This window comes from Cebus imitator, unplaced genomic scaffold (assembly GCF_001604975.1).
Source record: "Cebus imitator isolate Cc_AM_T3 unplaced genomic scaffold, Cebus_imitator-1.0 Scaffold141, whole genome shotgun sequence".
In the NCBI taxonomy this organism is placed as follows: Eukaryota; Metazoa; Chordata; class Mammalia; order Primates; family Cebidae; genus Cebus; species Cebus imitator.
In genome coordinates this window covers 2,918,898-2,931,506 of record NW_016107456.1, presented here as the reverse complement: position 1 = coordinate 2,931,506, position 12,609 = coordinate 2,918,898, and the positions used below count along the sequence as shown (strand labels likewise).

General features: G+C 38.4%; 1 protein-coding gene and 1 long non-coding RNA gene across 5 annotated transcripts in view; one reads left to right on the top strand and one right to left on the bottom strand.

Moving 5' to 3' along the window:
- ASB5 (ankyrin repeat and SOCS box containing 5) overlaps positions 1–12,609 on the bottom strand; it is a 114,221-nt gene that overhangs the window by 11,882 nt on the left and 89,730 nt on the right. Inside the window, exon 1 of one of the 4 annotated variants that reach the window (XM_037743345.1) lies at positions 11,976–12,346. The exons of 2 other annotated variants lie outside the window; for them this stretch is intronic. In XM_037743345.1, the coding sequence (XP_037599273.1) occupies positions 11,976–12,099 (124 nt within the window). In that variant the 5' untranslated portion in view covers positions 12,100–12,346. Of the gene's footprint in view, positions 1–4,143; positions 4,255–11,975; positions 12,347–12,609 lie in introns of those variants that run through there. One more of the 4 variants, XM_017542212.2, reaches the window with a different exon arrangement.
- Positions 10,643–12,609, top strand: part of LOC119473238 — a 27,774-nt gene continuing 25,807 nt past the window's right edge. Inside the window, exons 1-2 of the long non-coding RNA XR_005202437.1 lie at positions 10,643–10,682; positions 12,209–12,289. This is a non-coding gene — a long non-coding RNA (uncharacterized LOC119473238). The remainder of the gene's footprint in view (positions 10,683–12,208; positions 12,290–12,609) is intronic.

Here is a 12,609-nt window from a genome sequence, read left to right as displayed (position 1 = left end):
TTTTTTGAGACAGAGTTTCGTTCTTGTCACCCAGGCTGGAGTGCAATGACAAGATCTTGGCTGACTGCAACCTCTGCCTCCCAGTTCAAGTGATACTCCTGCTTCAGCCTCCCAAGTAGCTGGGACTACAGGCATGTGCCACCATGCCCGACTAATTTTGTATTTTTAGTAGACAGCTTTCTCCATGTTGGTCATGCTGGTCTCAAACTCCCGACCTCAGGTTATCCGCCCGCCTTGGCCTCCCAAAGTGTTGGGATTACAGGTGTGAGCCACCACGCCCAGCCAATCATTACATTTCTTCTAGATTTCATTTCCTCTACTTGAAGATGGAAATAATAATTGCATATACCTCAAGGAGATATGATAAACTAAATTAGATGATATACATTGTGCTTAGACTAGTATATGCACATAGTAAACACTATTCAACATTAGCTGTTATTACCATTACTTGTAAATCAACAGAGAGAAGAGAGACTCTGCCTGTTTTCCCTTAGGATTTGTATTTCTGAGAAAATTCTGAAATATTACTAGATACAACAGGATCGATGATTGGTAAATGACTTCTGCCCTCTGCACCATTAACAATCTTAAGATTGAGAAAAACCAACTTATTTAATGATAACCTGATTACCTAAATAAAAACAGAAAGCACTTACATAGTCCTCACCATATGCCAGGTCCTGCCCTGATTGCTGGGCATAAATTTACTTGCTTTAATCCTCAGGCTGATCCTCTGAGGTGGGCACTATTATTATCTCTGTTTTCCAGGTAAGGAAACTGAGGCACACAGAAGGTAAATAACTTGCCTAAGGTCACACAGCTAGAAAGGGGTGGACGTAAAATTCAAACTGCAGCCTCCTACCTGCAGTGACAATACTTTTCACTTGTCAAGAGATAGTAATTCTATCTGTCGGTGATTTCATTACTATATGTTTCCTTCTAACACCCCTCGGAAATAAAACCCTTCAGTCTGAACAGAAGTTTTATTTCATTTTATTCTTAGCAAAAGTAGGCTGTTGCTTGACAAGGTAAAGTTTACTGCAACAAGATACTATGGCAATAGTGTAGGAAAGTTGGAATCCATGCTAAATTGTAAGGAAATAACCCAAATTAGGGAGGCAAAGACTAAATCTGATTCTAAGTTTCAGCAAGATTTTGTTAATTTAGTGGGATGAAAATTAAAAGTACTTTTCTTATATTGGGTTCTGTTTCTTAGCTAGGGAATTTCTATTGGTACACAGTCTTTATTAATCATCTCTTACTATTTTAAAATATAGTCTGTTTCATTCTGATTCCGTTTCAGCAAATTTCTTCCGCTCCCTGATTTTAAGAGAAAAAGACAATAAGAAGTCTTATCATGTATTTATAAGAAGAAAAGCAATTCCTTGAGTATGTTCCAAAAATGATACAACTCCCAGCCAGTGTCTTGCACTGGTGTTTATCTTGAAATACAGAATAATGATAATTGAGGTTTACAATTAAAGACATTACAACTCCCAAAAGAATAATGTAAACTTTCTCAATAGATAGATATAAGTTTCCATCTAGGGTTATTTCTTGCTTATCTAGAAAAATTGGTAAGCCAGACATTCATTTGCAACAAGTTACTGTGATTAGCTTTTGTGTATTACTTCTTTCTACTGTGCAACTGTTCTATTATATATTCAAGGCAGAATTGCAATAATGCACACCAATAAATATTTTTTGTTAGGACAAAATTTGGTGGCAAAGTAATACTTTATAGGAAATTGGAACATTATGTTCTCATTAGGTAAAATGCAAGCTTATCATCACAAATAAGATTTCTTTGGGGAAAGCATTTTGCCAGTTCCAGCTTCTAACATGAAATCTGATGCTTTAAAAATCATAAGCATCTGTTTGCATTATCACTAAACAACATGACTGCAGAGTGAAATTCTGCAGAACTTTAGAACATATATCAATTTTTTATGAATACTTAAATATTTATAAAAATTACCATATAACTTTGCAAATAGATTGCATATATGAAGCCACTTTGTTCAGTTTAATCAGCAAAGCAATGACAAATTCATAACAATTTAAGTAATCAATGCCTAAATGTGTTTACATTTAAATAATCACTTATAATATTTATAATGATCAGTTTCCCTCTTGTATAATAGTATATTTCATTATCCTTAATTTATCCCTTAAATGCAGGTGCCAAATTATGTGATGCTGACCCATTGTCCCTGCCTGTATTTCCATTGTCACTAGCTAACAGGACAACTAACCAGATGTTGTTGGGGATGTTAAAGGCCTTTGGGATTCATTCTGGACTCATTCCTTTCTAGTATATTATGATGCCCTTTAAGGGGCCGTAAAGCTAACAATATTTGTAGTTGAAGGGGACTTGATATTCTGTCCAGCCAGCTCTTCTCCTTTGCATACTAATGTGTTTGTTCATCAAAATGATTGTATTAGTCTTCTGAACAAGTTCAGCATTACTTGCTGGGGTTGAGAGAGAGAGAGAAGGAAAGGATTATTTAGAAAGCAGGCCACATAAGGGACTCAATAAATGCAAGTATCCAAATCCCATCTCCCAGTTTTTCTCCCACGCTGTCACTTAGTTTTCTGTCTCCACTGCTATTTTCTTTATAATCCAAACTCAAATCCATCAAGATGAAGAGAGGAAAACAAACAAACAAACAAACAAAAAACCTGAAGCCAGATTTTGTGTATATGCACTTGCTATTATTTCTATTAATAGGGCCTCCTTTGGAATAAAAAAGTTTAATGTCATCATAACCCTCAGAAACCGGTTTTGAATGTTGGATGAGGGAGCCCTTGGCCCATCTTGCAGGGACAAAGCACATGCCATCATTTAATGAACTGAGCTCCGCTTGCCTGCAAAGCGCCCTGTGATCTCTCACTATTCCTTGAAGAAGGGGGATGGGAGTAGAGAGCAGACGGAGGAGAATGAATTAGAGGACAGGAGGAAGTGAGAAATGAGATTGAGTGTAGGGCACAGAAGCTCGGGAAAAAAGCTGAGGCGCTGGGCAGGCCTGGATTGGCACCCCAGCTTAGGACAGTGGCCTTTATAAAAGTCATCTAACCTCATCAAATGAGAAAAGCACAATCCATGAAGCAGGACAGAGGGAGGATTAGAAAGGAGTATGTTAAGTGCCCGCTCTTTAAATGCACAATAAATAATAACTAGTATTAACGGCTAAACATAAGCTGGTAAATGGGGGAGATTTTAACATGAGTTTTAGGAACAATCTTTTCCCCCAAGATAGGGAAACTCAAGTAATAAATAACATCATTTAATAAAATATTTTTCTGCACTGTCAGCTTGGTTAAATGATATAAAACAATTGAGTGATTTATAAATATTTATAAGCCAACAACCAACAATTGCTGTTACATTTTTTCTTTCTGAAGTAAGAAATAAGAAATGAAGCTATATCAATCTATTAAAGAAGTAATTTCTAGAACATGTGTACTACTCAGTGAAAAAGAATGTTTTTGTTTTGAACTCTGTATCTATTTCCCTGTAATTTATTTTCCTGTAATTCCTTAGAAGAATTTATATAATTAATCTAATAACATATAAGAATCAAAGGATACTACTATACATCACATTTCAATTTCTGTATGAACTCTGTTTTCACTCCTCGTTTTTCCTGTTCAAAATCCAAAATTTAGCAATTACAGATTTCTATTCAAACATGTTCAATATTAAATATCCTACTTTTCAATATCAACAAGCTTTATATCAGAGATTTATGAGCTCAAGGTCAAACAAGATATAAATAGCTTTATGTACAACTACTTAGTAATTTTATAATTGTGTTAGACTTTCATTGAGTGTCTAAAATAAAAGCAATGCAACCCTTAAAGATTGTGTAATTTAACTCTTTAGGATAAATTATTCAGTGTGAAATTGTTTTACAAAGTGTCTGTAACTTTTATCATGCTAACCAAATTCCTAGTTATTCTCTCTCTCTGTAGCTACACAGGAGGTGGTTCTGACTATATTTAGAGACAACTCTTGTTCCCAGGCATCTGGTATATAATTTACAGGGAGAGTCTGCCCTGTTTTGTAAACACCACATTGCTAGAGAAAAACACTCACGTTCTTATATCTATCCGATTTTGTAAGGTTTGATACCATACCTAAATCACCATCTCCCCACGGCACTTCACACCAGCCACTGTCGAGGTAAATCCGACTCATACTTTTTTTTTTTTTATCAGCAAGAAAAGAAAAAATCATGTGTCATTTGCTAGCTCTGTTCGGCCATTTTAAGGAGCTCCAAGCTCCTTGTAATATGACCAGCGACCTCCACAAAGAAAAACAGCTTTTGAAAATGTGATTTATTTTCAAAATTGCCTTTTCCTATTGATCACTCCTCCTTACTTGAGAAATTGCTGGTCTTAAGTTATTTTTTTCTCTTTAAGGTATGTGCCCTGAATTGAAATAAAAGCACTACAATTAGACCTCTGTCCATGGCCATGGAAAAACCATTTTATTATTCAAAATGTCTTTGTGGCTGGGGACCAGTGGCTTATGCCTGTAATCCCAGCTGCTCCGGAGGTTGAGGCTGAAGGATCACTTGAGCCCAGGAGTTTGAGATCAGCCTGGGCAACATAGTGAGACCCTGTCTTTGTAAAAAAAAAAAAAGTAAATCACAAAAATTAGGGCTGGTGTGGTGGCTCACGCCATAATTGCAGTACTTTGGGAGGTTGAGGTGGATGATGAGGTCAGAAGTTTGAGACCAGCCTGGCCTGAAACCCTGTCTCTACTAAAGATACAAAAAATTAGCTTGACACGGTGGTGCATGCCTGTAATCCCAGCTACTTGGGAGGCTGAGGCAGGAGAATCACTTGAACCTGAAAGCTGGATGGAGGTTGCAGTGAGCCAAGATTGCGCCATTGTGCTCCAGCCTGGGCGACAGAGCAAGACCCCGTTTCAAAAAAAAAAATTAAAAAAATAAAATAAAATTAGCTGAGCATGGTGGCATGTCCCGTAAGTCCCAGCTACTGGGGAGGTCCTAAGATGGGAGGATTGCTAGAGCCCGAGTCTGAGGCTGCAGTGAGCTACGTTCCCAATACTGCACTCCAGCTTGGGCAGCAGAGTGAGATACTGTCTCAAAAGAAAACAAAACAAATAAACAAAAAAGTCTTTACCCGCTCCCAATCTTAGAACATACCATCAGCAGAAACCGGATGTGGACTCATTAGAGAGCTAGCTTGGCAATGGTGCAGAGTTTAGCCACAACTGCTCTTCCTCAGTGTTCTCAAAATAGGAAAATTAGAAAACTAATTATAAGGTGAGGTAACAAGCAATGACGTTTTCACATAATGTTTTCATTTCAGTAAAAATGGCAGTGCCTTTTATAGATCTCTTACCTATGATATACATTTATTTATTTATTTATTTATTGAGACAGAGTTTCGCATTACCCAGGCTGGAGTGCAGTGGTGTGATCTTGGCTCACTGCAACCTCCACCTCCCAGGTTCAGGTGATTCTCCTGCCTCAGCCACCCGAGTAGCTAGAATTACAGGCATGTACCACCACACTTTGTCTAATTTTTGTATTTTTAGTAAGAGATGGAGTTTCACCATGTTAGTCAGGCTGGTCTTGAACTCCTGATCTCAGATGATCCACCAGCCTCTGCCTCCCAAGGTGCTGAAATTACAGGTGTGAGCCACCACGCATGGCCCCCATAAAATATTAAACAATCTGCACAGGTACCCCAAAACTTAAAGTATAATTTAAAAAAATATATTAAACCAACAATTGTCTTCACAATGGAGGTGGATTTACCGTGAAGCCAATGACACTTAAGTGCAGGAACCCTAACCTGCACAAGAATCCCGGTCTAAGACTCTGTCCCTAATTTCATGTTACTTTTCTTAAAGAAGCCCCTTAAGTGTATACAGTATAAGCTTCAGACTTGACAACATCAAGCCTATCTCTACTCATAAGTTTATTTTTAAAAAAATTTTATTTCTATTTATATATTTATTTATTTTGACAGAGTCTGACTCTGTTGCCCAGGCTGGAGTGCAGTGGCACTATCTCGGCTCACTGCAACCTCTGCCTCCTGGGTTCAAGCAATTTTCCTGCTTCAGCCTTCCAAGTAGCTGGGACTACAGGCACATGCCACCACACTTGACTGATTTTTTTGTTTTTAGTAGAGATGCGATTTCACCGTGTTGGCCAGACTGGTCTTAAATGCCTGACCTCAGGCGATCCGCCCACCGTGGCCTCCCAAAGTGCTGGGATTACAGATGTGAGTCACCGCACCCAGGCAACTCACAAGTTTATAAGCAAATTAAAAATCACCAGGCACTTACCAGCATTTATTATATACTTTCAGACAACCACAGAGCCTCAGAAATCCTTGAAACATGGTTGATACGGAGGGAAATAATGTCTGGCACCTTAGTACGTTTCTAAAAGCCAACATCTTTCTCTTAAGTCAGCTCTTCCTTTTTCATTTCTCTATTGGCTTAAACAGTGTTACCATTTCCCTCCATTGCCTCGTAATAATAATATGGTCTCAAATTTAAGCACAATAATTTTCAAGGAAACTGTATAGATTGAGTGTTTTATGTGCTGCTTTTAAAGGAATCCGTTAGTTTTGGCCCAGGGATTTTGTTGTTGTAGCTTCTTTCCCACCTTCAGTCCTCACCACCCAAGCTCAGTCTTTGTTTGCATCTATCAGCAATAACTCTTGAGAAGCTCCCTTCTAGTGCCAAGAGCATAAATAGTATCCACATGTTGATTAACCCAATTTTAGGTTTGGCTATTCAACTTCTCCACTTGAGTATGTAAATAGGTAATTCAACTTAGCATGTCCCAAACTGAACCCTTGATTGATTCAATACTCCTAACTTCTCACAATCCGCAAATGGCAACTCCACTCATCTAGGTGCTTCAAGGCCAAAACCCTTTGCATAATCATTAGTTTCTCTCAATTTTTTCATGCCTGCCAGGCCCACACCAGAAAGTCATTTTGCCTCTATCATTTAAATGTATCCAAACTTTGATTGTATCTCAACCTCCACCACTATACCCTAGTCCAAGCCACCATTATTCTCCTCTGATCTATTGCAAAAGTCTCCTAACTAGTCAGTGCATTTCTGCCCACGTCCTTCCTGTAGTCTGTCCGAAATATGGGAGACTAAGCAATCCTTTGGAAGTTAGAAAGAATCCAGTGGCTTCCCTTCTCACCTGCAGTAAAATCCAAAGTCTTTGCCATGACCTGTGAGCTCTCCAGGCTCTGATCTCGGGTTCTACCCACTTTTTCCTATGCCCATTATCCTCATCCAGCCATACTGGTCTCCTTGCTTTTCCTTACACAACCTTTTGTTTGCTCTGCCTGAAGTACTTCTTTCTGAGACACACATCACTTGTTCTCCACTTCGGTGCTCCCTGAAATATCACCTTATTAGAGAGGCCTTCTGTGACAACCTTCTATTAAAAAGTCCTCCCTGTCCCTTCCCCAGTATTCATTATTTGTGTCCTTTCCCTGCTCTACTCTTCTTCTCAGCACTTATCACTAGAATGTAATACCTTAGAAAGCGAGACTCAGTTTATTTCATGCATTACCATATCCCCAATACCTAGCACATCAATGAATGTTTGTTGCATGAATGAGTGCCCAAAGTCACATGAGTTGCAGAAGCACTTTGGAGCATGGGTGTTCAGACTTCTCAATTAATTGGTTCTTAAATTGTGCCAAGCCTCTTACATCCCCCATTAAGGAATCCTGAGAATAACTTCCTTAAGCAATAACCTTACACCTCACATCCATCCACCATTTTATTCACTTATTGAACATGTGTGATTATCTACTGGGCCATGTTTTCCCTTCTAGATGCTGGAGATATACAAAGTTGAATTAGGGTATTGAAGAGTATCTGCTTTCATTTCAATTCAGTTTGATCGGTAACTTCCTAAATACTTTTCCTGACACCAGCGTCCATCTCACCATTCTTACCTATATATTACCACTGAATTAAACTTCCACAAGCACCCAGAGTCCCAGCTAGCCCATTGAGTGGCATTCAGAAAATTAGAAAAAAAAAAGAGCTCCTTTCTTTTGACAGACAAGCCCCATGGTTGGTGCACATACCTGGGTGCACGTGGCTGCCCTGAACACACCTCTGGGAACTCATTACTTTCCGGCTGAATAATCTAAATGGCTCCCCACTCATTATAGTCTAGAGATCTCACCCTGGAATTAGAGATTATCTACAATATGGATCAGATCTTCCTTTTTTGTTTTATGTTCTACTACTTACTACCCATATACACCCTCTGCTTAAGCTAATCTGGGGTGTTTGACAGATTCCCCAAAACGACTTTTTTCTGTATTTTTTCTATACCATCTTCTCTGTTCAATTCTCTTTCCCATGTTGCATAGTAATTTATTGAGATATATCTGTGTTCTTGTCCTCCCTGTCTTCCCTGCTCTGCTTACTGAAGCTTACGAAATCTAAGCAGCAGAAATGGCTGGAAGAGTTTTCCTTAATCAAGAGGTAAGTTTCTGGTAGGGGGAAGGTATATCAGCAGAGTGAAAAAGAAAGAGGGGAGAAGAGTAAGAAGAATAAATAAGTGGTATGGAAAGATTGAGACAGAAAGGGGTGAGAGAGAGAGAGAGGGAGAGAGCACTAGAGACAGATGTTTTTCATGCAAGTCCCGAATAATAGCAGGAACCTAGTAGGTCTTTGCTATGGCCATGGCTCTGAGAAGTGATAAGAACTCGAGGAACCAGATGGGTCTTAGGTTCCTGTGTTCTGGCATTCAGGACAGAGTTACATCCCTTAAATTTGGCGTGAAGGCAACAGATTTGCTGGACTGTTTCGCAAAGGATAAAATGGGCTTAGTCAGCAGGTTTGTCAGCAGGAAGCCCATGGAATGAAGAGCAGTTGTGCTCCTGAATACATCAGGAACCAAGCACCAGCTGAACCAAGATTCAGCTCCAACTCTTGCACAAGCTCCAAGGGAGAGGATGACAGGAAATACTGTTGAAAAGATGGAATTCCCAGGCAGCCTGGCGGGAATGGGAGCTTGATGCCAGATTGAAATTGGATGTTAAACAAGTCTGTTAACTTTTGACCATGTCAACTTATGGAGTAAGATTTTTTTCCCACTCGACTAGAATGTTTTCTCTCTCATCTCTGCCCTGCCCATATTGCAAAGCTTAGTGCAAAAGCTCCCTCTCCAAGAAAGCCTCTGATAGTTCCAAATAAAATGCTCCCTCCTTTTTCTGTAATCCTCAGCTACTTGATGTGTGAGCACTTACCATGTGTGGCCTTCCTCGGTTGCAGGTGTGGAGTCCATAGACTCTTGGATCAGTCTCACTCACTTTTGCTCCACAGTACTCCACATTTTCTAATTTCTCACTCACTAAGAATCACACCTAACTTCATTAGAACCTTGTCTGAGTGGCTTTGTGGAGCTTAAAATCAAGGGCTGTGAAAGGCATATCCGAATTGGACTCCTGACTCTATCACATATTTGCTAACTCCATCTCTTTAAATTGCTACGTTTCAGCTTCCTCATCTATAAAATGGGGACAATCATACTTACATGTTCTAGTTGTTGTAAGGGTTAGATGGGTATGAGACATGTCTAACACAAATTGTGTCCTTAATAAAGAATATTATTATTTCCACGGCATTAGGACTTGCCTCAAGTTACAAACAATAACTGACAAAGCCGTGAAGCAAACTCGGTTCTTTTGAGTGTCCAGTTGAAATTTTAGGGTACAATATTCTCTTTTCAAACCTAGAACTCATAGGGCACTTAGTGGACTGTTAATCTATAAGGAGTCCATAGTAAATATAACTAACAGACTAGACAAGTGAAGGGTTAGTTCAACAAAAGAAAGAGCTGTGGAATTGTGTTTTCTACATTTTGATATAAGAATATGCATATTTGAAATAGTAGCAAAACACAGCAATACGGTATTATTAGCTGAAGTGCCTTATTGATTATGGAAGTTGCACATTAAATGAAAAATTTAAAATACACAAGAAATCATAAGGCTTATTTCTAAATATAACGATTACCAACATTTTAGGGTGTACCTTTCCCACTTTTTTCTAAACACACATTTTTAATCAAGATACAATCATACTTTTCATGATGTTTTTAACCTATTTGTTTTCATTTAAGATATCTCATGGTCATTGTTCTATGTGAAAAAATACAGTTCTACCACAAGTGATTATGATATACTGATATGTATTTAATTGTATAGCTATAGCATTATGTATTTATTTATTTAATCATCTACCAAATGATGTTTAGGTGGCTTTTAGTTTTAGGAAATCAAATATTATTACTTATCTTTGTGAATAATTATCTGCTTGGGGTAAATTCCTAAAATTCTGACATACATCATCAAATTACCTCCAGTAAGACTGATCCTATTTACATTCTCATTAACAGCACTGGGAAATATAAAGCTAAATCGAGTGAAAATTTGCTAAGACTTCTCTTTTTTTTTTCTTTTAAATCAACGCATGGGGGCATTTCTTTTTTATTACATTTTTTTTCTTCTTCTTTTAAGAGACAGAATCTTGCTCTGTCATCCAGGGTGGAGGGCAGTGATGTGATCATAGCTCACTGCTGCCTCCAAATCAGGCTCAAGCAATCCTCTGGCCTCAGCCTCCCGAGTCACTGGAATAACAGGTCTGTGCCACTGGGCCCAGCTCTATATTTTCAGTATATTTAAGCCATGCCAAAGAAGACTGTACACAAAATTGGATTTTTAACATAAAAGGATCGCTTATTTTCAATTTCCTTTAGAGTCTCTATCTGCATTGAAGATATGTGAGATTCATCCAGGTGAATTAGTTTACTTATTTTTAAAAAAAATGTTTGCCATTGCCACAGTTCTATTATGTTGCTAATGCCTGTGGTTTAGTGCACAGTTAGTAATTTACCATTCCTTTAAGAAATGACAGGATTGTCTTTATTTCTATAATATTGCATTCCTTCTGGACTTTAAGGATCACGAAGTGATGAGACTATTTATTGCTGCTCCCCACCTCTAGCACAGTGCTTAGCACACAGTCAGCACTGGGATAGGCATTTGTTGAATTGCTGAATTGTCTTTTTTGTAGTCAACCACTTTTTTCCTTGCTAGTGTATTTCTCAGTTTTGTTGTTAATTATGTTGCCAAAAAGTAATAAAAAGGGAACGCATATTGGGGTGGGGAGGAGGGATCCAGTTGCTTTCTCAATTTTTGAAAGAAATTATTTTATACTATTTGAAAGTACACTTTGTATGTTTGAAAAACAATCATTTATAAATAATATTCTTCAAGCTCCAGCTATTACATAGTAAATACAACTCTTACAATCTTGGGAGTCAGGGATCATTTAATCTCTGAATCTGCATTGTCAACACTTAAGTCTATCATCTACCACACTGGCGTTCTACTCAAACTTATGCTAATGTATGGATATTCTTTTTTAAAAATAATTCCTCGTCTTTGGTACTGTGCTCATTCTCCTTTTTATCTGTCATATTTTTCTATTATTATAATTAATGACTTTGTGTCAGAACACTTTAAGGAAGTTGCTCTATTCATTTCCTTGCCTAAATGATCCTCCTACTTGATGTGTAATTTACATGATTTAAAATTTCCATATTGCCTGTAAACAGTGATTCCCTGCTTAATGGCCTCTTTCCTTGTTTCCATACCAACTTAGAAACGCCTGCTGAAACAGAAAGATAAACAAGCCAGAGTCTAAGAGTTTGCCGTCATGTTTAATATACAGTCATAAGAATGAGTCAGCGGATGCAGTTTCTGTACACGAAAAGGTGAGAATACAGAGCACTCCTTTGCCATGCCATACATGTGCATTTCAATCCGCATTCTGGAAAGCACCCCACAGTTTAAAGTTAGTATTTGCAAAAAACAGGCCAATATGGTTTATTTCAGGACACCAACAGATTTGAAATGGCTGCTCTACTAACCTTGACTAGTCAGAATACCCCAGCTAGCTTTTCGTTTAGAAGAACATTCCTCTATACTCACTAGGCTTCTTTTCGGGAGGACCTGCTTAATGCAGTTCCTTTCAACAGCAGTATCTGCGGACATAGTTTGGTTGACGTCTCTGTCTGTGACAACCAGGTGTCATAAGTGCAAGTGCTCTAGCAAGAATAAATATCAGCGTCTGGATTTCTAACTATGTTCTCCTTCCCTTCAGACTTTCACTAGGATTCCTGTGTGCTAACTGGAGAATGTCTTCAACATTGAACTCGATTCAGAAACACTTGGAGCAGGGCCAGTAGGTGCCATGTGGGGAATGGGCCAGAAATGCTGGAGCATTTTCTATTTTTAAATCAGAGGCATGCTGCAGCCGGAAGTCTTTAACTATTTGTGTGATATAGAAAGTACAAAATGGGTATAATTGCTTTTCCTAGTCGAAACAGAATAGAAATGAGCTCTATCGTGAAAGAGGAAAGCCTATTTACATAACCTACAAATCAATCAAATGTAAAATTGCCTGTTGATAATGACTGCAGACAGAATATTGCAGCCAGAAAGCTCAGTAGTGATCAGTGACTAGGTCAGCTTTTCTCCTTCATCCTCAGAAATAAGAATTAG